The sequence below is a fragment of the Ananas comosus genome, unplaced genomic scaffold (assembly GCF_001540865.1).
Source record: "Ananas comosus cultivar F153 unplaced genomic scaffold, ASM154086v1, whole genome shotgun sequence".
NCBI classification, from domain to species: Eukaryota; Viridiplantae; Streptophyta; class Magnoliopsida; order Poales; family Bromeliaceae; genus Ananas; species Ananas comosus.
The window spans coordinates 11788-38137 of NW_017890518.1; the positions used below are offsets into that span (position 1 = coordinate 11788).

The window sequence follows — 26350 nt, forward strand, 5'->3', positions numbered from 1 at the left end:
GAAAGAAAGCAACACTGCCTGCACTTGAAGAATTGTCATCAGCATTAAAATTAAGTACCTCAGAAATTCTGTAGGGATACAAGAGTAAACATATGGATGCATGGGTTAAACCCTCTAATGTTTGATATGGAAGATTATATAAATGGTGCCTCAAAAATTAGGAGAAGAACAAAATGCCACTTGGCGCAAAATGCTAATTGTTGAAACATGGAATAAAACACCTCACTGGTAGAGAACCTAAAAGAATTTGATCACATCTCTATCTTTGATTATTGGAAAGCACGTAGAATGTGTAAAATTCACTCAGTCGATGGAGAGCAAGGATTTGACGCGACGAACTACATGAGGAAGGGAACTTATGCTGTCGTCAATTGCTTGGTTTACACAGGTCTCCAAGTCGTTCATGGCATCAGTTTTGATCTTCTGGAGTTTAGCTTGTTCAAACTTGTCTTGGCATACCATCAAAGACCGATTCATCCGTTCCTGAAGGGGGGGGGGGAAATGAGGAATACTGACTCGATCAGTATAGAAACTGAATTCTTTCATACAAGCCAGGGCAAAGCATGTCTAATGGTCGCAAAAGCATGAAGCTTGGAGTCATCACCCAAAAGAATGAACTAGAAAGATTCTTAAGACAAATAGTTGCATACACATGAAGAGAACATTGACTTTTCCAAGACTCCAATAGAGAATGTAAATCAGATATGATGCATTACATATTCGACATATTTGAGGCAAAGCCAACTTTCACCCATTTAAAATTTAGAAAGATAATACTGAATGCAAGTACCATCCATTTCAATGGACACATCGAAGTAAATACGAAACAATCTGTATAACAATTCTTCGAGAAATTTGAGTTCACAGTCGGGCAGCATATATCTCAACTTAGTAATGATCAATTACATCAGTTGTCTTGTCTAGTTTTTCTGCTGTTATGCAAGAAAGTTGCATACAGAAGTGGGTATTCTGATAAACAAGGACAATTATAAAGCAATCGGCAACAACCAACGCTAAAGTATGCATATCCTATGAAGTAAAGAAATAAAAGATAACTCCAAACATCCATGCGAACACAAGGAAAGAAAAGATATGAATACCTGAAATTTGGCCATCTCAGTTTCGACAAGATTGTTGGCATTGAGCACCGGAACACTGCAGTGCTCCACGCAGTTATTTATATCGTCCTGTTTTATCCTCCGGTCGAAACAATCGTACGCACACTTGAAGTAGGCTTGCTACAAATAACCATACATATACCAATGAAACACGATTGCGCAACAACATGCCAATAAATCTTTCTACCAATCCCCATAATCACCTCTAGATTAATTTGATACAGCTAAAGCAGGAACAAGGTATAAGACATTAGCAAAAGAAGAAACAAGGTACAAGACATTTTGAAATAGACCCCTCAAGTAATTTTCTTCTGATTGCGCCTCCTCAGCTTGTGGTTCTTTTTATTTTAGTTATTTCCAGCACATAAACTGAAAATTTTGTAAAATGTGATAGTGATTTTGTTAAATTTAACTGTTTTGAACAACTTCTCAGCAGATGAAACTGCAAACTTCCTAATGGTTAACGGCTGACAACAAACAAAGCCATTAACTTTATCCAACCTCTGATACAACCATGCAAAATAACTCATATCAAAATCATATAAGGGGTGCCAAAAAAAAAAAAAAAAAATCGAATTTGAGGGTCCATTCAAAAACCTCCAGACGTATTTACCCATTTTTTTTCATCAATACACAGAACACAGATGGTAACTGATCAAAATAACACATAATGGAGTTGATCAAATCACAAAAAGGAGTAATTTTTACGAATATTAGTTACCTGGAGAGTGAAGTTGACGTGGTCTTGGACGGATGAGAGTTGGCTCTGCGCCGCCACGTTCACCTCCTCGAGCTTCTTCCTGATTCGCTCCGTTACGATTCGCTCCTCCCCCGCCGCTACGTGATCCATCTTCGAATCGCAAAAACCCTTCTCAACGATCGATCCCGAGGAGAACAAAGGGGTTTTTACTCCCTTGTTGCGTATCAATCTCTGTTTGTTTCCGTAGAGAAAGGGGAAAAGGATAAAGGGAGGTTTTAGGGTTTTGAGGGTTTTTGTGGAGTAGCCACATGGGAGATAAATTTCCTAGACCCGTGCACCGCGACATCCTGGCCGTCCAAATCGGCCAATCCGATCCGTCTGATTTAACAATTAATAAGAAAAAGATTAACGGATTAACGGATTTACTAACATGCGTTGTGTAAATAAAAACAAGTATTGTGGGGTGGCATGTGAGAATTAATACGAGACGAGATAATAATAATTATCATCAAATAAAGTACCATTTTATTTATTTTAGTGCACTCGATTTTTAGAGAGAGAGAGAGAGAGAGAGAGAGAGAATGGAGTCGCCCGACCCGATATGCGGAGGAGTTCCCCCATTGGTCGCCTCCTTCGTCGACACCTTCGTTGACTACTGCGTTAGCGGCCTCTTCTTCCCCACTAACCCTAACCCTAACCCTAACGCTAACCCTAACCCTGATCCTCCCCCGACCCGTTTCCCCCCCGCTGCGCGCCTCGTCGCCATCGGGGACCTCCATGGTGACCTCCACAAGGCCCGCGAGGCCCTCTCCCTCGCCGGCCTCTCCGAGCCCTCCTCCTCCGCCGCCGGCGCCTCGCGGTGGTGCGGCGGCGCCACCGTCGCCGTCCCGGTCGCGACGTGCTCGAACGCGGCGCGCACCCGAGATCCCCTCCTCTACCTCCTCCAACCGCCTCAAGCTCGACGCCGGCGCGCCACGGCGGCGCCCTCGCCACCGTGCTATGGCAACCACGAGGTCATGAACGTCCGCCGTGCGACTTTCGCTACGCCACGCCGCGGCGGGCTCGACGAGTTCGCGTCGTGGGCGCGCGTGGTGATCCCCGACGCGGGGCTTCGCCTGAAGCGCCTCAGTCCCCGACCTCCCCCGCCAGGACCATCCCTTCAGGGGGGTCCCCACATCCTTCCCCGGGATCAAGCCCGAGTTTTGGGAGGGTCTCACGGCCCGAATCGCCGCGCTCCGCCCCGAGGGCCCGATCTCGGCTCGGTTCCTCGCGGAGAACCACACGGTCCTCGTCGTCGGCGACTCGGTCTTCGTCCACGGGGGGCTCCTCGAGTCCCACGTCGAGCACGGGCTCGAGACGATCAACGAGGAGGTGAGGGAGTGGATCAGGGGTGCGCGGCCGAGGGCGCCGGCGCACGTGAGGGGGAGGGACGCGGTGGTGTGGCTGAGGAAGTTCTCGGAGGACGGCGAGGGCAAGGAGTGCGATTGCACGCATCTTAAAGACGTGCTGGGGAGGATCCCTGGGACGAGGAGGATGGTGATGGGGCACACGATACAGAAGCAGGGGATCACCGCGGCGTGCGGGGAACAGGCGGTGAGGATCGACGTGGGCCTGTCGAGGGGGTGCGGCGACGGGGCGCCGCAGGTGCTCGAGATCGGCAGCGGAGGCAATGCGGTTCGGGTATTGGCGACAGAGCCGGCGACGGTAGTGGGGAGGTGGGGAGTGAGGAGGAGGGAGGACGAGGTGGCGAAGGAGGGGCTTGCAATGCTGGTGAAGGAGAGTGGGACTGGGTTGAGAGAAGTGGAGGCAAGAGCATAGATCATATTCATTGGTTTGGGGAATTTGGAGTAAACTTCATGGTATTGGTATTTGAATAGTTCTTACTTTGGTTTATTATTATGAATTTTATGATTGGTCTTTGTAATGTATATCTTTTATTATTTTAAGGAAAAAAAAAACACATATTTTTAGACGTAAATCTAATTAGAAATGTGAAGTAATTGGACTTTAAATTTGGGGCCTCAATGCTAATTATCAAGCTTTTTTTTTTATCACTTAGATGGTCGGTGTAATATTAGAATAATATTGAATACATGTAACATCTCAATGAAAGCTTAGCTGTTTTCATATTTCACGGTCTGTATATTACTGCTTTCATCTCTCAATATAACAAAAGTACAAGAAAATAAGCTCATGTAGCAAGCTATGTGCGTAATATCACAGCCATTAAAAGGCATGAATAGCAATTGAAGTGGCATACTGATTGCTATCTGAATTGTTGTCGCAAAATTACTATCAAATGATGAAAGAAAGATATTATACTATGTAAAATACTTGGTTGTAACTATGTACAGAAGACTCTAAGCCATTACCGTGTACAAAAACAAAGCAGATTGACTACAACCCTCTTAAACAGCACCGTGATAACCCCTTCCTACATCTGTCTACAGTATGTTACAAACTATTATGAAGTATACCCTTCTTTCTTACTCCTACAACCCCGTTCTACTTCTACAGCGACCGAAAAGGACTTTCGACAACATCTGAGAAACTTACTGTTCCATTAACAAGCAGCTGCTACTGGGCGAGCTGCCCACAACAAACGGAATATCTCGAACTAGAACTTTTACTCTTCGCGACTCAATATTTTCCAATACCTCTAAACACTCCTGCAAATCTGAGTCGCTTGCTAAAATCACCCATTCTTCCTCATCGTCTCTGTACTTGAGCTGAAAAGTTCCATTTAACAATTTGAATCTCTTCGCTATTTCCTCGAGAAGTTGCTGGTAACTGCCGGACAGTAAGAATTTGAACCTCACCATGTCGTTCTTATATAGAGCCTTTACGGTGATGGTAGGGCTGTTTTCGTTTAAAGATGCACTTTTGGGTTTTTTCTTGAAAGTCGGGTGGCTCGACGCGCTGCCGCTGGAAGAATCCGTCATGCTGGAGGAAGAAGGATTGCTGTGTTCCACAATCCCGTCGTCATTATAATCTATTTTGGAGGAAGAAGGATTGCTGTGTTCCACAATCCCGTCGTCATTATAATCTATTTTGTGAGGAACCTCAGGACAACCTATTTCTTTAGTAACATGTGAATCACTTAAGGCACCTCCGGAAAATAGCGGCAATCTTGACATGCCTCCAGAATTTGCATACTGCAATATCCCTGAATCAGGAGGGGTAGTTCTGCAACTTTCTTCGCGGTTCTCCACAATAAGACCAAATTCACCCTTTTCGTGGTCATTGTTGTGAGAGCAGTCGTGTTCCAATTTCAGAACCGAAAGTTCGGGTTCATTGTTGCGAGAAGAAGCTGCAAGCACGGAATCACAGCTTGGAGGTGCGATGGTTTTCAAGGGCGGGTTTTGAGTTGGGGAGACGGCGGCTACAAGGCATCCCGTGGCGGGGTCATACTTCAAAGATCCTTCGACTCCTTGGACCGAGTTTATAACTTTTTGTATTTTCTTAAGAGAGCGGTTTACCTTGTTTATTTTGCGGGAAGGCCATCTTGAGATACCATGTTGCCTGCATATCCGTTTCAGGGTAGTCGGACAAACTGCCAAAACAGTAATAAAGCTAATCAGTATTTTACTTCCCAGAAGTTTTATACATATATATCTTGCAAAATCATTCATACATATATTGTAAAACTAGACTAGAATACTATTAATAGCGCTAAGTCATCAATGCTATTAAGTTTTCGGCTCTTGGATGAAACGATATACGTTTAGAATGATAGTGGTTCTCTAAGGTTGAGTGGGTAGTTGATTGAATAGTATAATCTAACGGGTGAAAATGGTCAAAGAAGTAGATCTAACGGCAAAAAAATTGATAGCACCTTGTTGCTATTGATAGTATTATAGCCGAACTCTATATTGTATATCCCTATAATCATATGGGGAGAAGTTCCTTTTACATTAAATTAGTTTTTTCTGTGCATCATATATAACAGAACTCAAACTTTACAGGTATATAAATTCGTCAATAGATAATCTGCAAAGAGCTCTATTTGTATGATCCGGATATTTTTTGAACAGTGCTAATAATCAGATTAGTCTAAGGACTTAGTTCCAGGTAAAGAGGATGATGATATGGTTAAATCCAAACAGCACTCACCACCAATGCTCTTTGCGGCGTCTTTCAGACTCCCAGAGAAGTACTGCTGAAGCACACATAAGCTAATATTTTTCTCAGCTAAACTGCGTTTTTTCTCGGCATGTCTCATCAAGCTAGACTTTAACTGCAACAAAGAATCAACATTAATTACATGAAACTTACATAATAACCGTATGAAATAATAAAGTCAAGAAAGATGAACAACTCATAAGCAACTTTTATTATTGGGATTATAGTGGAGTTCTAACATAAACATTTGTGGAAAGTAAATTTCACTGCAAGAAAATACTCATTAAACAATAAGAACTTCACTACAAAGACACACCACCCTTTAAAGAGAGGGAGAAAATATAGGAACCAATATAGTAACAGAGCTACTTATCAAGAAACTCGAGAAAAGAACAGGCTGTTACAACAAGAATGATCCATTGGGGTCGTTCTATTCTACAGAGGAGTTAAGTGCAGCCACTTGTCAAAATCCTAATAGTTGGAACTGGAAGAATCTAACTCCCTGGTATCTGAACAATCTCAAAATCCGAGTGCTCTCTCTCCCCTTCCTGGAAAACCTGGTCAAGTATCTAGAAATCTCAAATTCCAAGCTCTCTCTCTCTCTCTCTCTCTCTCTCTCTCTCAATCTTTCCTCCCCGGAAACGCTGGTTAAGTATCTGAACAATCTCATTCACATTCAAGCTCGATCGCATCTCATTCTCTCTGCTCGTCTCGACGTCTCTCTCTCTCTCTCTCTCTCTCTCTCTCAAATTTTCCTCCCCGGAAACGCTGGTTAAGTATCTGAACAATCTCAAATTCCAAGCAACATGCAAACTTATACCTTTTCACATAAAGAAGGATGCAAAAGTTTAAAACTACAAAGGGTGAAATTAAAAGGATTTTAGAAAATCACCTTCTCAGGCTGTACATCTCCTCCTCGTTCATCAGGCGGAATATTCTGATCTTCGAAGGGAGTCTTTACTGCTGGGTCATATTTTCCCTTATGGATGTGGTCTTCATGGGCATCAATTCCAGCTAATTCAGCATCTGAGATAGTTCTCAAACTCCTACAAAGTTTCTGCATTGTGCTAGACAGGTTATTTAGTAAAAGCTGCTGCTCTTCACTACTTTTGTGATTAACTGGGAGAAAAAACTCCAATATATAATCATCATCACCGGTGTATGTATTCCTTAGCCTAATCGCCACAGCAGCCCCGAGATTGAATTTTCGAGCATGATGCGCAAGTGGGTATTCGCGAATATTACATGCTTTCACATCAGAGCAGAAAAAGGGCTGATTTGATTGAAGTGCTTTTCCAGCAATGCCCTTTCCTTTCTCGAGGCGGTGTTCAGCACAAGCATGAAGAAAACCCTGCATTTTCAGATCATTTACGTAACAGGCAGATTCTTGGATGCAGAGCATATTTTTGTTCTTCGAATCTGAATTAATTTGTCGACCATTAGCTTTAACGAAAACTTCTGAATTTCCAGCATCAGAGGAAATAGGAATCCACGTTATTGCCAAAGGAAGCATGTGTGCATGGCAAACGACTCTAAGAATATCCAGTATTTCGGTGACTGCAGATTTCTGATTCTTTGTGAGGTTCTGCATATAAAAAAGTAACCAGATAAGAAGAGATAACTCTAAATTTTCGAGCACTCAATGTTAAGGGAAACCCTTCTAACATCATAATCAAAGGGTATGGTTATTGGAAGTATTGACTATAGCAAATACTATAGATAATTTACCTGGAGAAGAGGTCGGGCTTTCACAGTCCGCAAGTTTACCTCCTGCAAGCATAAGAATATCACTGATGTGTTCAAGGAAACAGCACTAAAGTATGAAGTAAACACTTTGTCTCTTATGTTCTATAAATAACAATAAAGATGTGTATGAGTATTAACATGCATATGATTGTCTTTGTGTTTGCGACCATGGATTCTTAGAAAGACGCAGCTCCAACTAATACATAGGATGTCGAGTCTTCCAAGGATTTGACCAGGCGGCAAGGTAAGGGGATCAAACAATCTTAAAATCCAGGTTTTTGGGGCTTGTTTGGATGTATGAACAAATTGTTCAGCTTACATCTCTTTTTATTTATTATTATTTTTCTATATTTTTCTATATTTTTGGTCAAGGGGTATGTGGTAACTAGTTGGTCTGAATATGAAAGAATATCTAGAATCGCATAATATTTACAGCCTTTAACTAGTTTTCTTGGAATGTAATAAATCACCTCATAGGTGTAACATACAGAGTCCTGGGAATTTATGATTATGAGGACCTCGCAATGGATGAAACTCAAACTCCTAGGTTGCAATTACAAAAGAAAATCCCGATACCCAAACTCCTAGGTTGCAATTACAAAAGAAAATCCCGATACGGCATACTTTATCATCAATAACTTGTTCCGACCTCCCAAAAGACCCTTAGGGAAGGTATCCTTTACCGAATGATCTTATATTCTATACAAACTAGAATAAAGGGGGGCTGACGCCTGACGGTCTCTCGCAAGTGTAAGGCCGGTTATTTTACTTCTCTAAACGAAAGCTGTTGTACAAATATCTTGAGGAATACTGAGATAGAGAGACTAGAGCTGACCTCCAAAGCGTTACAAACACTGTCCATCTCCGCATCGAAATCAGGCTTCTCCGACATCGTCACGAGCTCCAGCACGGCGCAACACGAGCCTTCCTTAGAATCAAAAACCGGCATGGCTAGAGATCCGCGGACACGATGAGTGAGCGCATATTCCATCCTCAAGTACTCGAACCCATCATAATAGAGCACATTCGAGGTCCACTCCGGCATGCCGGACATAAATACCCTCCCGGGAAGCCCAGGGAACATGCCCGGTGCTTCCTTTGCTGAGAAAGTAAATTGTCTAGAAACTTCTCGATACCCAGCGAGAATCTGATCGAGCAGGAAGGGCTGCTCGCAGGTGCTCAACACGTGATTATCGCCTTGTTTGATCGGCATCCAAACTTGGGCGAGAATTCCGCCGCCTGATGATTTCTTAAACAACGACAGTGCCGTAAGCATCTTCTCAGGAAGCGAACCACCAGCTATAGTTCTAGGAACAGAGCTGGTATCCACAAATGGCGAATTCGCAGAAAGCCCGAAATGGGAATTACTCTTCTGGGGTCCCATATTATCCCTGCAGCCAGAATAAGCAGTGGAAGAGCTGTTCGCATTTCCGATAGCAACATCTCTACCTTGTACTGCAGAATCGGGCGAAGCAAAAGAGGGCCAAATTGCCGGTACATCCTGAGCTGCCGAGTAGGTCAGAGCTGAGAAGATCTGGTCAGCGATAGCAGGACTATAGATCTCCGAATAGCCGTCGTAGTTCATGAGAGCCGAGAAGGTGAATGGGTCCTCCAAATCCGGGCTCTCCGTAGCCCCGCAATCCAAAGGCGTGAATCCCTCCATACTCTCTCTATCACGAAGGCGCAGCTGGTCGTGAGTTATTCATACAAAACGATGCAAAAACCGGAGCTTGATTCATTTCGGCGATTCGACCGACGCGGGCATTCCATCGAACATGTCATCTACACAAGATGAGATCTTTACAACCGGAAACGATTCAAAAGCCAATCCGCACAATAAAAATCCCGCCTTTCTTCGCCCCAGCGCTCGAAAACCCACCAAATCCAACGCCTCCGCCCTCAAAAACAAATCTTCACCCTAAAAAAAGAAAAAAAAAAAAACCAAAAAGCCGAATCTAAACCCCAAAATCTCGCTCCAAAAAGGCTCAGATTCAGGAAGCAGGATCCCCCCCACAATATATCGGTCGATAAGGGCGGGAACAGAAACCCTAGCTGGAGAGAAGCGGCCCTTTTCGGCTTCTCCGGCCCGCAGCAGATCTCTGCTTCTCGTCGCCGTTTACGCTTTCGCCTTCGCGAAAATGTTCTTCCCTTGGAATTTCTAACAAAAATAAGAAATTTGGGGCCGGGGAGAGAGAGAGAGAGAGAGAGAGAGAGAGAAAGAGTAAACAAAAGTAGAGGGGGTAGAGCGAGAAAGGAGGGGGGTGGCTGTGCGTGTGCAGTAATTGCGAAGATGCACAGGAAGATCTTCTTTCTTTCTATTATTAAAGCGGGGGCGAAATGAGCGGCCGTGGAATTGCGGCGGGCCGACAGTAAATGGCCCCCGAGTTGGAGAAAATTACGCCTCATGCCAGCGAAAGGTCCGAAGGTGAAATCCGTTGGTTTTCTGTTTTTGGCCTTTTCTAAATAATATATGAGTTTTTTACACAGTTTGATTAGTATGGTTTGATATTTAGTATTTATTTCCAGGAAAAGTAGTATGAATGCACGCCCACTCTGGCTGCCGCTAGCAGACACACAACTCTTTTGAGTCTCGAAATTTACCAGACTGAACGCAAGTTCACGTTCGTGGGAGTATTATAATAAGGTGGATCTCACGTGGGTCCCTATAAAACTCCCATTTTTATATTATTTTTTAAAATATTCTAAATATTCACTTTCTTGAATTTCACTTCAGATTTGTAAAACATGTCTTAATTGTCTGTCTGGAGAGAGAATTGGTCTTAGTCATTACTGTAAGTACCCGATCCGCTAATAATAATAATAATAATTTATTGAGTTCAAACTATCGGTCCTAATTGTCTAAGCTCAGTTATTATTAATAACGTGTAGTCCTCATATATTTTAATTAAAATAATTTTTCTATCTAATATGTGATTTTTCGGGTATTACAAACTTATCTTGTTTGGACCCTGATATTCTCGTCGGATTCAAACCAGATCATAAATATAAATCAAAATTATCAAAAGTGGTGCCTATAGATTCAAGAGGTAGCTCCCCAAAAAAAAAATAGTAGCCTTTTCGATATATGAATCATTAGATAATAAATTCAACGGCTTCAAAAAAAGAAATAAAAAAAAGAGGTGAAAGAAATTATAACTGTATCTTGATCTCCAAGAAAAGGACAAGGGGGATATGGCAAAATTAGTAGACGCTACGGACTTGATTGTGGTATGAAAACCTGCTAAATGGTAACTTCCAAATTCAGAAAAACCCTAGAATTAAAAATGGGCAATGCTGAGCCAAATCTTTGGTTTGGCAAAACAATGGTATAAAATTAAAATAAAAAGGGATAGGTGCAGAGACTCAATGCTTTGGAAAAACAAGGGTATAAAATTAAAATAAAAAAGGAATAGGTGCAGAGACTCAATGGAAACTGTTCTAACAAATAGAGTTGATTGCATCAGTAGCTGAAATCTTCCAATGAATGGAAACTGTTCTAACGAATAGAGTTGACTATGTTACATAAATAGCTGGAATCTTCCAACGAATAGAGTTGACTACATTGTGTTAGTAGCTGAAATCTGTTGGTGCAGCACTTAGCCCCGCATAGCACTTAGCTCTTACACTTTCGACTGGCATTTAGCTTTGATATCAATCGTAATAACTCGACCCGCTAGCAATAATAACTCATTGGGTCCAAACCACCGACCCAAAATACTTAAGTCCAATTGTCATTACTGACGTGTAGACATCATATATTCTAATCAAAATCATTTTTCCATCAAATGTGAGACTATTAGAGCATTACAATTGGTAAATTAATTGTATTCTTTATTTGAATAGCCAATGGCTGAGATTAATTCTGACAGATTTGCAGAAAATTTCTCTACAGTCAGACTACAGAAAATTAATTTGTGCTCCTAATTATTGGAGCATTTGACTTGTGCACTTCTTGCACTAATTGGAAGCTGTTTAGCAAAGTAAATGAATTATTTATGATTTCTCTCTGCAACTTCTTCCTTTTTTATTTTTTTTTTACCACAAAATAGGCTGGAACACAATCTTCTTTTTTTTTTTTTAAGAAAGAAAATTTCACCACTAGGAAAGCTAAGTATATTAAACTTTTGACAATACTCAAAAGTTGACTTATTTCTTTTTGAATTTGTGCTTTGGAGATCGTATCTGATCCATATTTTAGTTCCTATTCCAAATGCTTGATTCTGGTAGTGCACGAACATGCTCAAAGCATTTTGACATTTTCCATTAGATTGTGTTTGGACCGACCGTCCCTAGAGCAAGTGGCAAAGGGCTTGGTGGTTGGTACTCGAGACTCAAGTTCGAATTCTGGTTGATTCACAATTTCAGCTAATTTTATTTCTAAATAAAATAAATGAAGCGGGTAGCATGCTACCTATCTCTCTCAAAAAAAAAAGAAAAAAAGAAAAAGAAAAAAAGATTGTGTTTGGATCTAATTGGAGCCAATATAAAGACGGACAGTGAATACGTCTCTATTTTTTTAATTTTTGGTTTATTTTCCTCCATTGACACCTCTAATGGGTTGAGAAAATGAGACATGGTAAAAGAAAAGCCGCAATTGTGTATATACTTTAAAATTTCTGACTTTCTTATTTATCCATCTTAGAAGGCAAATATTTCAAAAGTTCTAATTCATCATGGTTAATATAAGTTTTATATTTTATAGAGCTATTAACAATGGTTAAAATTTTACATTTTTTTTTTTCTTATTCTTATTTAATTAGAGAGCTTTGCAGTATCGTGCAACATAATTATGCCTAAAATTTATAAGTTAGGGCATGTATGAGAGCTTTGTAAACAGGCTGTAATTAAGAAAAAACTTTATATATTTTGTTAGATTGGACCTTTTTTTTTTAAAAAAAAAAAGGCTATTTTGATTCTTTAGTTGCAGTATCATCAATAACTACACCTAATCAATGCTACAATTTTGGAGAAAGTAATAGTTTCTATTCGCAAATAGTAATCAATTATTTTCAAAGTTCTCCATTTTGTATATGGGGTTTAGTCCTTCTAATTTGCATGCTTTTGATGACATTTCCTTGGTCTTGTAAAAATTCCAAACTTTGAGAAGTACATACATGTAATTATAAATAATGATGGAAGTTACATGGAAATGAATATTATATATGAGCAGGGCTGCTGTGCTCTTAGGAGCACAGAGGCCTTCGTGCTTCTGAGCCGTTTTCGATAATGAAATTTTTGAACCGACGATCGGCTCCGTTAGACTTGATTTAGTGTATTTGAAGTTTCTAGAAAATATATTTTGCGATTTTTTTATATCATTTACCTAGTGATCGAAAGGATTCAAAATCAATAATTTTTAATGGTTGATATCTGCCGTTTTCAAGTTTAATGGTGTAGAAGTATTCAAATTAGATGAAATTTTGATACAAAATTCTTTATACTATCTACAGCAAGATCAATATTTCTGATCGAAAATTTTAGTGATATATCACCACTATTTATAGGATTTTTATTTTCAACCGTTAAAAATTATTGATTTTGAATCCTTTCGATTGTTAGGTAAATGATATTGAAAAATCGCAAAAATTATTTTCTAAAAACTTCAAATACGCTAGATCAAGTTTAACGGAGCCGATCGTCGATTCAGAAATTCCATCATCGAAAACGGCTCAGGAGCACGGAGGCCTCCGTGCTCCTGAGAGCAAATAGCAAGCCTGCTCTCTCATCATCTCTCTATTAAAATTATGAGAGAGATGAGAGAGAGCGAGAACTAGGAAGTCTAGCTACTATCGCTTTCTAGAGATGTACGGCTTTCCGTCTAAGTATTATAATGTTTAGAAAACAAATTTTATAAATTTATAAGGGATAATTTCATAGATGTCCTTCTAGAACCTGTTAATTTCATCAATACCCTTCTAAAATTGATAATATCGCGAATGCCCTACAATATGTTAAAAATTATCACAAATGCCCTACAATATGTTAAAAATTATCACAAATGCCCTCCCATAGTTAGCGTCTGTTAAAATCATCTGAAATAGAGTTAAATTTTTAAAATATCATTTTTACCCTTTATCTCTTATCAATAATAGAAACACTAATAGGTATTTCAAGATAATTTTTGTAAATCTAAATTTGACTATTTAATATAAATATTTAATTAATTTTTAAATGATATATAAAAATTGTATTTTAAATATAGTATGTTTTTATATAATTTTGGTTTTGTTTTTGGCTTCGGATTTTGGTTCAGATTCGATTTGGATATAGACCAAAATCATAACGAAATTTAAATACGATGAGAGTTCATTATTTGGTAAAACTATCACACTCAACATCGATTAAGCTCACCCCATTCAAAATCGAGTTAATATAAAATTGTATACCTGTATCAATTCACATTCCTAATCAGTAATAGTAATTTGAAATAAAGTATAGATTTTTTTTCCTATTTAATCAAAAATAAATCACATAACTATATCAATATGCATGCTTTTTTTTATCGATTTAAAAAAAAGAGAGTTTTGTTCAAAAGCTTAAATATATTATATTTCAGTTTTTAATGCATTTAATGTAGATAAAATTATTGAGAATAATTTTGGTTACAAAACTTTTAGCGCTTATCAATAATTAAAAAGATAGAAAACATTCCATCGCAGTTTTATTTTTATTTAAATTTTTATACATAGTTATTTATTTGCCAAAATTTAAATAGAGCCACTAGATTTGATAAAATCATCAAAAAACTTGATAAAATTCTTATTTTTTATACACTAAAATTAGTTAATTTTTTAAAAAACTAAAAGTTAATGGGTTGTCAACTAAAAGAATAAAAGTTGAAGGAACTATAGTAAAGCTAACACAACTGTCAGTAGGGGTAATGGTGATAATTTTCAGTCTTTACAAAGGCATATGTGATATTTTAAACTTTATGTGACGCCCCGACTTCCCAGGGGGTCACCCATCCTAGGACTACTCCCGTCCTAGCACGCTTAACTCTCTTAACCTCTTGGGTCTAGCCACCACGTTAAGAGTTTAGCCCTATTATATCTTGTATATAGGACTATCTGGGGTCTCACAATCTCCCCTCTTTTAAGCCCTGACGTCCTCGTCAGGCTGAGACTCACAAGTACCAGGCGATGTAAGACTCGTCTCGCTAACCCGTCATCCAGACCCTGGCTCAGCCGAGACTCATCTCACACTTCCGGCTGGTAATTGGCTCTGATACCATCTGTGACGCCCCGACTTCCCAGGGGGTCACCCATCCTAGGACTACTCCCGTCCTAGCACGTTTAACTCTCTTAACCTCTTGGGTCTAGCCACCACCCAAAATGCTAAAGCCGGGTTAAGAGTTTAGCCCTATTATATCTTGTATATAGGACTATCTCGGGTCTCACACTTTATAGGGGCATAGATGATATTTTAAACTTTGGGAGGGGTATCTATGAAATTGCCCCAATTTTAAAATTCGTTACCAAATTCATTGAATGGTGAAATACGAATACTTTTGTGAAAATAGATACTAGATTCTTTCAATTCATGATTTGAGTTATCAAACATTATCTAAATAGTAAAAAAAAAATCTCTATTAAAAATTCAAGTTGTGTGGATTATTCTACACCATTAAATAAGGAAATGATTTATATAGGCCGTCAAAAACTATCGGTTTTGTAATCCTTTTATTACTACATAAATAATTTTTAAGATTCATAAAATTAGTTTCTAAATACTTTAAATACTCTAAACCAACTTTAATGGTTCTGATCATCGATTCGAAATTCCTGTCATCAAAAATGATTTAGGAAGACGAAAGCCTCCGTACTCCTAGAAGTATAGTAGTTGGATTATATATAAAATAAATTTTTACTATTTAAAGTTTAGGTCAATCCAAATGTAAAGACTTATATTTTGTAAATTTTAATTATTATATCAAAATTTTAATTTTCTATTTTTTAACTTTATATTAAGTATTAGAGCTGACAATCTAACTCATTATTTGCTAGTCAGCTCATATTCGACTCATTAATAAATAAACTAAGTATGCATTGCATTTTTCAGCTCGAAACTATAAAGAATTAGCTCATATTCGATTCGTTTAATAAATAAGCACAAGCTAGCTCTATCTCGCTCCTCCTTTGTGTTCCGCTACTTGACAGTACTAACTACAACTACTAGTATATGTATATACTTTTTTGAGTTAACTGAATACGAGTCCTACAAATATAGCGAACTAAAAATATATTCCTACAAAATTCAACGTTCATATCTTGTCCGTACAATTGAATATGCCCCTACTGTTAGAATCCGTTAAAAAAATTTAGTTAACCGTAGGTTAAATATTTAATCCCGATTAGTTTATGAGATAATTTGATATTTTTATCTTTCTTATATTATACTGTTGTAGTTTTTGAAGGGACATATTTGTAATGGTAAAATTGAAAACATAAACAGTTTTCTAATGATTCTCTAATGATAACAAATTAAATGAATATATTTAAAAATATTAAAATTTTTAAAAAATAATATATAAAAATTAAACTTTGTAGCAATATATTTATAATTTATTATATTTGTAAGACTATTTATGTATTTAACCTTATTTTTTTATGCAATTAGAAAAATTCAAATACACTGCTTTTTTCCTTTCACACTGCCACCGACTATGCCTCATCCCAGGTCAAGTCAAGCAGTGGGGCCCTCTCTTGTAGCAAGCTTTTCAGGTGAAGCCAACAAGGAAAAAAACAAAAAGAAATAGAAAAAAAAATTGTATTATTTAAAAAACCTAAAAAGAAATTTCACATTAATCAAACTTTGCTTCCTCCTTAAGTTTGTTTTCTTCTCCCTCGCCCTCCCCTGCTTACATCCACATACATTTAGGTGGAACCGCACAGTTACCGTATCAACTACACCTCATCTTGAGAGAGACCTTACCTTTTTATCTTTTCTTACTAATATATTATTCTAGTTAATTAGTAATAAAAAGTTTTTATTTTTTATTTTTTATTTAAAAAAGTATTTTTTTTTAATTTAACCATAGTCGAGGGTGATCGTGTATAAATGCGCGAGCTAGCAAGCGCACCGAATTGGAAAAGCAACTTGAGACATAGAAAGAAAGTGAGAGAGAGATGGTGGAGAACTGGGCATGGCTGGGCTCGTCCCTGGCGAGCTTAATGATCCTGTTGCCGATGCTCAAGATGTACTTCCCACATCACCTCCAGTTCTATTTCGCCTGGTACAGCCGCAAGCTACTGGCCTTCTTTGATCCGTATCTTCACTTCACCATACCGGAGTTCGTGGGCGAGCGCATGAAGCGCAGCGAGGCCTTCTGCGCCGTCGAGGCCTACCTCTCCGCCTCGTGCTCGCAGCGCGCCCGCAATTTCCGGGCCGAGATCGGCAAGGACAGCGACCGCCTCCTCCTCAGCATGGGCGACAACGAGGAGCTCACCGACGACTTTCAAGGCGCCAGGCTCTGGTGGTCCTCCCGCTCCCACCCCGTCGAACCCAGCCGCTCACCCTGGTAATACAATTATTATATATAAAAAAACAACTTTCTCCCCCAGCTTATGCTTTTCTCATGTAGTAGACAAAAAAGCCTGTTGCGAAATATAGAAAATGATTTAGAAATAGTCTTAACGAAAATTTCGGCTGCTTCAGGTATCAGACGCAGCAGGTGGAGCGGCGGTACTACCACCTGAGCTTCCACAAGCGCCACCGCGAGCTGGTGATCGATTCCTACCTCTCGCACGTCCTCCGGGAGGGCCGCGCGGTGACGGTGAGCAACCGCCAGCGGAAGCTCTTCACCAACATCGAGAGCAGCCACTGGGACTTCGGCTTCAAGCGGTCGCCGTGGAGCCACGTCCCCTTCGAGCACCCGTCGACCTTCGACACCCTCGCCATGCCCCCGGCTAAGAAGAGCGACATCATCGACGACCTCATCGCCTTCTGCAACGGAAAGGACTACTACGCCAAGATCGGCAAGGCGTGGAAGCGCGGGTACCTGCTGTACGGGCCCCCCGGGACCGGCAAGTCGACGATGATCGCCGCCATGGCCAACTTCCTCGACTACGACATCTACGACCTCGAGCTGACCGCCGTGAAGTCCAACACCGAGCTGCGCAAGCTCTTCATCGAGACGACCGGCAAGTCGATCATCGTCATCGAGGACATCGACTGCTCGCTCGACCTGACCGGCGACCGGAAGGTGAAGAAGAAGAAAAGCGCGGACGACAAAGAAACTGAAGACAAGAAAAACGCGCAGCCGCCGCTGCCGCCGGGGATGGAAGATAGGGAGAAGAACAAGGTGACGCTGTCGGGGCTGCTGAACTTCATCGACGGGCTGTGGTCGGCGTGCGGCGGGGAGAGGATCCTCGTGTTCACGACCAACCACGTGGAGAAGCTCGACCCGGCGCTGATACGGCGGGGGAGGATGGACAAGCACATCGAGATGCCGTACTGCTGCTTCGAGGCGTTCAAGGTGCTGGCGAAGAACTACGCCGACGTGGAGGAGCACGATATTTTTGGGCAGATTAAAGAATTGCTGGAGGAGGTGAAGATCACGCCGGCGGACGTCGCGGAGAGCCTGATGCAGAAGTCTGAGGACAAGGGCGTGGTTGAGCGGCTGGAGAACCTAGTGCGGGTGTTGAAGTCAGCGAAGGAGGAAACGGAGAAGGGAGTGGCAAATGGTAGCTGTAGTGGGGAGGAAGAGGGGGAGATAGTGGAGGATAATTGACTGGTACCTGGGATTTTGCAATTTTGTGTTCTAGACTTAGATGATTTCAGTGACCGTATGAAATATTAAATAACTTTAAAAAAAACAAAAAACAAAAATTTAGCGAAACAGTTGGGATTCATTTGTGGGAGAATAGTCATGGACAGTCCTGGTAATATTATTAATAAAATTATCTCCAGTCTAATCATATTTCTCCTTGGTGTTTGAGTTTGGACTGAATTTTGATTGTGGATTTTGATATGAGATTAATGTGAAACTAAATTTCAAACTAAATGATAATAAGTTACGTCTCGCGTCCAGAATTGCTGCGGACGCTTTCGAACGCGTTAATAGATCCGCTGAAATGAACGAAGATCACGCCATACAACAAAAACCTATTAACCTTTCTATAAGTCCACAACCAAAAAAAAGCATTTCTTAATAGTCGACAACTAAATAAACATCAGAGTACATAAAATATATATGGCAATAAGTATATCCTTCATATCACTATATCAATATCAATTGCACATATATATTATCTCCCGCAGCGAACATACGAATACAAGTACATGCCTCACATTCCTCACTAGCGTATAAAATACCATGATGCTATACATAAAACTATCTACAGGAGTCCGTACTTCTAGCAGTGGCAATTAAGGTAGAAGATATTTATCTAACTTGCTATCTCTTTAACTAGATTTGCCGTTAATGTTGCAGGCTCGGAAAAAGAATTAATAAAGGAGGACGTATGAACTATAATTAGGATAGCTCTTAATGGGTATAGTCGACGACACGATCAACATCACTAGATCTATTAGAGAAAAAAATAGTAAATAGTAAGCGAGTAACAAAGAATAATATGAACTGAAAATAAAAATAATTATTATGCCTCTCTCTATATCTGTAGAAATAAACAAACAGTGATTATACCTACTATAATATCTCGAAAAGTAATAAACAACCTCACATGTATCAACTAAAGTATCTAATAAGTCATAAGACCCGATCGCACTTGTCGGCTCATAGGTCCGGCCAAGTTTGCGCCGCCGCGTGCCTGGTAACCAATCTTGACTTGGTGGGCCGGCTCGCATGTGTATGCCTAGCACATCTAGTCAGCCACGACAGCTCCAAAGGGGTATTCGTGGAATGCGATCCTTATTGAGTATCATAATATATCCTGACACCTTCTTCTGATTGGCAGTGGAGAGTCGAGGTAGTGAATTGAAAAGGTTACTAGGGTTTCGTTGATATCAGGAGCTTTGCTTCATGCCATGTAAAATTTGAGAATAGGATATATTCTTTAGTGGTCAAAGTACAGGATATATATAGCCATATTTGCTAATATGTACAAGAAGCAAAATTAGTAAAATTCCCTATAATCTCTCAACATAATATATCACACAAGCACCCAACTAATTCCATATTTATAGTTTGGTCCCAATCTTTGCAACTCATCTAATTCCATATCTAACAGTGATTGTAGCACCGACCGTCCCTAGAGCAAGTGGCAAAGGGCTTGGTGGTTGGTACCCGAGACCCAAGATCGAATCCTAGTTGATTCACATTTCTAGCTAAGTTTATTTCTAAATGAAATAAACGAAACGGGTAGCGTGCTACCTATCTCTCTAAAAAAAAACAGTGATTGTAGCCTAAGATTTTTCATTCGGACCCATTGTAAGGTCCACAAAATGGTAATCTTAAAGTAGTTTTTACCTTTGTTAGTTAATTCGTGAATTATTCGCGATTTATTAAAAATCAGAATTAAACGGTTCGTTTACGATTTTTTTTTTTTAAAGAAAGAAAATTATTCGCGAATTTTGGGTCAGCCGAATAATTCACGAATTATTCACGAATTATTAAAAATATGAATAAAAAATTTATAATTTTTATTTTTAAATATAAATTATTTTATATTTTATATCTTATATTTTATATTTTATACTAAATCTGTTTTTTAAGCCGAATTTCTCAACGAATTTAAAAATTAGAAAACGAATTTTATCCGCATTATATCCATATCGAATTTTTGCCGAATCCAAATTAACTAACTATGGTTTCTACTATCCATAAGGATTGAATATGCTATTCGACCTTATGGCCACTTGCAGGTACGATTCTTTGAATAAATAAAAGAAATATGCTGAGCAAAATATTTGTCACCCAAATGAACTGTTATTAATTTTGATTTTTGGTACAATTTTTGTGATTTTATATTATTAGTAGGAATTGGTAACATTTTTCCAAGTTTTGTGACAATTAATATTCGAACTTAAAAACTCTTCTTCTAACATCATGTGAAGTAATTATTTTTCTGTCTAAAAACTTAAGCAGTTAAAAAATAATAATTTTAATATTTTACTTTCAATATCTTTTGGATATTGAGTGAAATGAATTATAAGGCAGAATTATAATGATGATTTTTCACGTTAGAGATCAGAATCACATTCCGACTCCCATTGCAAGCGGATTAAAGCCATCTAATTAACCTCTCACTGAGTCGTTCTTATTCCAAACTGAAATGATAATAATTCATCTTTAATTACTTTATATTCTTACAAATACAGAACCACAAATGTCATTCTTACTATCATTATTATTATTATTATTATTATTATTATTATATAACTTTTATTAATTCTGATTTCAATTCCTATTCAGCGTGATGAAAGACCGGAAAAGTGACAATTGAAAATCAAAAACTCCACCGACCGTCCCTAGTGCAAGTGGCAAAGAGTTTGATGGTTGGTATCCGAGGTTCTAAGTTCGAATCTTAATTGCTTCACATTTTCAGCTAAGTTTATTTCTAAATGAAATAAACAAAACGGACGGATAGCATGCTATCTACCTCTCTTAAAAAAAAAAAAAAAAAAAAAAAAAAAAAAAAAAAAAAAAAAAACCGTCAAGAAGTGAAAAATCAAAAATCAAAAACTCCGGCCTTTTCCTTTCAAACCTGCTCCTGACCATGGATGTTAATCTCGCTCCAGATCAAGTCAAGCTGTGGGTCCCACTCTCCCAACCTTTAATGCGTTGATGCATTTCTTTATCCACATCACTTGACATGTATTAGGTAGCTAGGGACAAAAATGGACCCTTCAACTTTATTTTTAATTATTAATATATCTTTAACTGATACTTTCTTTTGCCGAGTTATTTTGATTAGTTAAGCTAAAAATTTTGTCCAATTTAACGGTTCATTCAGCCATTACTTATCAAATATTTTTGTGTAATCACTAAATGAGAAATAAATTTATTAAATTATTAGTATTAGTAATCAATAATTAACTTAATAGCGCTCTCAATTTTTTAGATTAAAAGCATACTTCTTACACGCTTGTAAACTAAGGGTTGATAAAATTTTAAAATAGTTTTAGTAAAATAAAATAAAAAAGTAATAGAGAAAAGGATGTAAAGTTTATATCATAATCTAGAGTGTAGGACTCTATGGATAGAATTGCTCATTTTTACTGAAATATTTTAAGATGTGAATAAGATGGTATCCGCCTGTCACATTAGAAACATTTCATGATTTTTTTTTTCTTTACAATTGAGCAGGAGTAAGCATTAATCAGTTCAGTTTGATTTTTATAATTTTTTTAAATCCAAATCTCATCAAAGTAAGAACTGAACCGAACTGAATTGTAGATCTTTGCGGCTCGGTTTATTTGATTTTAGTAAAATATTTTTATTTGATTTTAATTTTATAAACTACTAAAAATAATATATAATCATGATTAATTTTATATTAAACCTATTAATCTAAAATAATAATAATAAATAACATATCTAATTACTTAATTATTATTTAAAACTAATATACTATTTTTTAAAAATTAAGGCTAATAGTATAAAATTACAAAAAGTTTAATTTATTTTATTGGTTTTTTCAGCTGGGAATTCAGTTCGCAAGGATAATGCTCACCTCTTTAGTTGAGGGTTCTATTTTCATCTATATAAATGCACAAGCGCGGAATTAGGACGGCAATTGAGACTTAGAGAGAGAGAGAGAGAGAGAGATGGTGGAGAAATGGGCTTGGTTGGGTTCCGGCGTGGCGAGCTGCATGCTTCTGTGGGAAATGCTCAAGATGTACTTCCCTCATCAGCTCGGGTTCTATGTGGCCCGGTGCAGCCGCAGACTTCTGTCATTCTTTGATCCGTATCTTTACTTCACCATCCCGGAGTTTGCGGGCGAGCGCATGAAGCGTAGCGAGGCCTACGGTGCCGTCAAGGCCTACCTCTCCGCCTCATGCTCGCAGCGCGCCCGCAGTTTCAGGGTTGAGATCGGCGAGGACAGCGACCGCCCCCTCCTCAGCATGGGCGGCCACGAGGAGCTCACCGACGACTTTCAAGGCGCCAGGGTCTGGTGGTCCTCCCGCTCCCACCCTGTCGAACGCAGCCCCTCATCCTGGTAATCCAGTTACATATAAAAAAACAACTTTCTCTAACAGCTTATGCTTTTAGATTTTTTTTTTTTTTTTTTTTTTTTTGCATGGTATTAAATCTTTATTGTAATTCTTTCTATTTATTTCGAATCTACTTACAAGCTTTTGATATTGAGATTGTAGGATTTGCATCAAGTATAAAGTAGATTTTTCCAGTCTTAGGAGAACTACTTCTGTGTTTGTATGAAATTAATCTAATAGAAAATGATTCAGAAATAACGTTAACTGTTTCAGGTATCAGACCCCACAAGTGAAGCGGCGGTACTACCACCTGAGCTTCCATAAGCGCCACCGCGAGCTGGTGATCAACTCCTACCTCTCGCACGTCCTCCGGGAGGGCCGCGCCGTGACGGTGACGAACCGCCAGCGGAAGCTCTTCACAAACATCAAAAGCAGCCACTGGAACCACGTCCCCTTCGAGCACCCGTCGACCTTCGACACCCTCGCCATGCCCCTGGCTAAGAAGCGCGAGATCATCGGCGACCTCATCGCCTTCCGCAACGGAAAGGACTACTACGCCAAGATCGGGAAGGCATGGAAGCGCGGGTACCTGCTGTACGGGCCCCCCGGGACAGGCAAGTCGACGATGATCGCCGCCATGGCCAACTTCCTCGACTACGACATCTACGACCTCGAGCTGACCGCCGTGAAGTCCAACACCGAGCTGCGCAAGCTCTTCATCGAGACGACGGGCAAGTCGATCATCGTCATCGAGGACATCGACTGCTCGCTCGACCTGACCAGCGACCGGAAGGCGAAGAAGAAGAAAAGCGCGGACGACAAAGAAACTGAAGACAAGAAAAACGCGCCGCCGCCGCTGCCGCCGGGCATGGAAGATAGGGAGAAGAGCAAGGTGACGCTGTCGGGGCTGCTGAACTTCATCGACGGGCTGTGGTCGGCGTGCGGCGGGGAGCGGATCCTCGTGTTCACGACCAACCACGTGGAGAAGCTCGACCCGGCGCTGATACGGCGGGGGAGGATGGACAAGCACATCGAGATGCCGTACTGCTGTTTCGAGGCGTTCAAGGTGCTGGCGAAGAACTACACCGACGTGGAGGAGCACGAGATTTTCGGGCAGATTAAAGAATTGCTGGAGGAGGTGAAGATCACGCCGGCGGACGTCGCGGAGAGCCTGATGCAGAAGTCTGAGGACAAGGGCGTGGTTGAGCGGCTGGAGAACCTAGTGCGGGTGTTGAAGTCGGCGAAGGAGGAAACGGAGAAGGGAGTGGCAAATGGTAGTGGTAGTGGGGAGGAAGAGGAGGAGATAGTGGAGGATAATTGAGTGGTGGATGTTATTTTGCAATTTTATTATTGGTTGCGGGTACTTCTCTTTGCTCTCATTTATCTGGATTATGTAATAAAAGAGTAAGAAATATAAATAACAAAATAAAAAAGGAAAAAACCAAAAAGGAATAGGTACCTTATTTTCTACTATAAATTTTAACGAACAGCTGGCATCCAGTTGTTGGAGAATAAACATCACCAGTCCCGGTAATATTAATAATAAAATTATTTTCAGACATACCGTATTTCTTTCAATAGCAAACTTCAAATCAACGGAAACAGAAAAAAAAACTACAAGTGCCAACTCGGAGTTTACTAACATGCGAAAATTCAATAATGTCCTATCTGTGAATAACACTTTGTATACCATAATTAATACTGCAATAACACTGCTTGATTTTATTTGTATCATTCAAGTGTTTTAAAATTACTATTCCGATTTTCGATAAGAATTTTTTCATTTACTCATTAATATCTGAGTTTGGAATGAATTTCCATTACTGATGTAAGATCGATCCGAGGTTTGAATTCTACAATAATATAATAATAATAGGTCGTAATGTGACTCAAAGATGAGTCCAATCCGATTTTATTGATTGCAATCCTGTGCTAACTCTAAATTTAAGAAATTGATGAAAATTTTATTAAAAATCAGAACCGCAACGTCAGGCACCTTTATAATAATAGAGAGGAAATCATACATGAGGAGCTGACGTGGAAGACATCTATACTGTTTTGAATTTTTCTTTTAAAAATTTTTGTTCTCAAAATGATTCTTTCTGTATTATCTTTTTATGAGCTTGGTTCAAATAAAGGTCGCATTCACAATGCACAAATTAAAGGCTCCATTTTACTTATCAATCACTTTAATTAATTGTATTGTAATTTCTAATAGCTTCTGCTTTGTACTCCACCATTTACTCCTCTTTTTTTGTTTTAAGAAATGATTAAAAGCTGAAATTGAGTCTTTTATTTTAGTTTGTCAGTTACATTTGTTCGGGATGAATCAACAAATGTTCATATTGAGATGCAGATGAAAGGGATAAAAAAGAAAAAGAAAAAAAAAAACAAAAATGTTGTTACATATATTTCAACGTAGGAGATGTAAAATGAACTTTTCTTGCGCTCACCGATCGTTTCTAGAGCAAATGGCAAAGAGCTTGGTGGTTGATACCCGAGGTCCCAAGTTTGAATTCTAGTTGATTCACATTTTCAGCTAAGTTTATTTTTAAATGAAATAAACGAAACGGATAGCGTGCTACCTAAATCTCTCTCTCTCTCTCACAAAAAAAAAAAAAAAAAAAAAAAAATTCTTGCGCTCTAAATCCTCAACCCATATACGTACGTTTCAACCTTCAAGTACAATTTGCTCGGGGCCCAATCCCCATACACTTCAAAGCTCACTAATTTGCACACCTACCAGCTGGCTCTTCTAATTTATTTTGTTTGCAGAGTTTTAGTTTAGATTCAAAATTTGTGAGATACTGCTTGTAAAAATGGCTCTATTAATATTACCTTTTTTGAAATTAAAGGCCAAATCTCTTTGCCCTCTCTGTGTCCTACACCAAAGCCTCTCCGCCGCTCCCTTGTAAGAAAATCATGTATGTACAAACTCGAATGAACTCGAATCTTTAGTTGAAATGGTTACAAAATGGTTGCGCCTAAACTCCTAGCGACGTCAGGGTTATCGTGGGTTGTGATTCTTCATATCTGAATACGCTCGATAGTCAATAACCTGTTAAGGACAATGTTTAAAGGTGTCCGAAGTATTTCTACGCCGAAAATCGTTTATTGTGATTCATCTAACCACTACACATATTCATGTTCCAAAAATAACTGCCCTAAGCAGACAGCAAACATTAGAATGTTAGCATTCTAACTTACCAAACTCACACAAGTGACTCCTCTCCTATCTTTATCTATCAAGTGGGTGCAAAGAGACAAGAATCTTATCTTGTGGTAGGAATTCAGGTTGGATCGAGTCTCGTTCAAAATAGAGAAAGACAGAATTGGTTCTGAGTCATGTTCAAAGTGGTATAAGGCAGGATCGAATCATGGATATTTGAGTTTTATTTTATTTATGACTGTTGATTGGTGGACTCTGCATGTATATAATATATATGGCGAAATTCCTATATATATGATCTGTTATTTGAAAACAGACTTTCGAACTTGCAAAAAGAGATACTGTATTTGGATAACAAGAGTAATTAATGACTTTTGCAAC

At 39.2% G+C, this 26350-nt stretch overlaps 4 protein-coding genes and 1 pseudogene across 4 annotated transcripts; 3 read left to right on the top strand and 2 right to left on the bottom strand.

Moving 5' to 3' along the window:
* Positions 1 to 15: 15 nt before the first annotated feature.
* LOC109703770 (protein FAM136A-like) lies at positions 16 to 2100 on the bottom strand. Its single transcript, XM_020224484.1, has 3 exons — positions 1840 to 2100; positions 1101 to 1238; positions 16 to 483 (listed from the first exon to the last, which is right to left on the bottom strand). The coding sequence occupies exons 1-3, from the start codon at positions 1966 to 1968 to the stop codon at positions 304 to 306; spliced, it is 447 nt and encodes a 148-aa protein (XP_020080073.1). The 5' UTR covers positions 1969 to 2100; the 3' UTR covers positions 16 to 303.
* A 31-nt stretch (positions 2101 to 2131) lies between these two features.
* On the top strand, positions 2132 to 3950 carry LOC109703769 (annotated as a pseudogene).
* Positions 3951 to 4107: 157 nt separating this feature from the next.
* LOC109703768 (protein NLP2-like) lies at positions 4108 to 9949 on the bottom strand. Its single transcript, XM_020224483.1, has 5 exons — positions 8522 to 9949; positions 7669 to 7710; positions 6833 to 7525; positions 5932 to 6055; positions 4108 to 5371 (listed from the first exon to the last, which is right to left on the bottom strand). The coding sequence occupies exons 1-5, from the start codon at positions 9347 to 9349 to the stop codon at positions 4371 to 4373; spliced, it is 2688 nt and encodes an 895-aa protein (XP_020080072.1). The 5' UTR covers positions 9350 to 9949; the 3' UTR covers positions 4108 to 4370.
* A 6795-nt stretch (positions 9950 to 16744) lies between these two features.
* Positions 16745 to 18604, top strand: LOC109703772 (AAA-ATPase ASD, mitochondrial-like). The gene is made up of 2 exons (XM_020224487.1): positions 16745 to 17203; positions 17341 to 18604. The coding sequence occupies exons 1-2, from the start codon at positions 16812 to 16814 to the stop codon at positions 18413 to 18415; spliced, it is 1467 nt and encodes a 488-aa protein (XP_020080076.1). The 5' UTR covers positions 16745 to 16811; the 3' UTR covers positions 18416 to 18604.
* A 3768-nt stretch (positions 18605 to 22372) lies between these two features.
* On the top strand, positions 22373 to 24361 carry LOC109703773 (AAA-ATPase At3g28580-like). Its single transcript, XM_020224488.1, has 2 exons — positions 22373 to 22805; positions 23074 to 24361. Exons 1-2 carry the CDS (start codon positions 22414 to 22416, stop codon positions 24119 to 24121), a joined length of 1440 nt encoding a protein of 479 aa, XP_020080077.1. The 5' UTR covers positions 22373 to 22413; the 3' UTR covers positions 24122 to 24361.
* The last annotated feature ends 1989 nt before the right edge of the window (positions 24362 to 26350 follow it).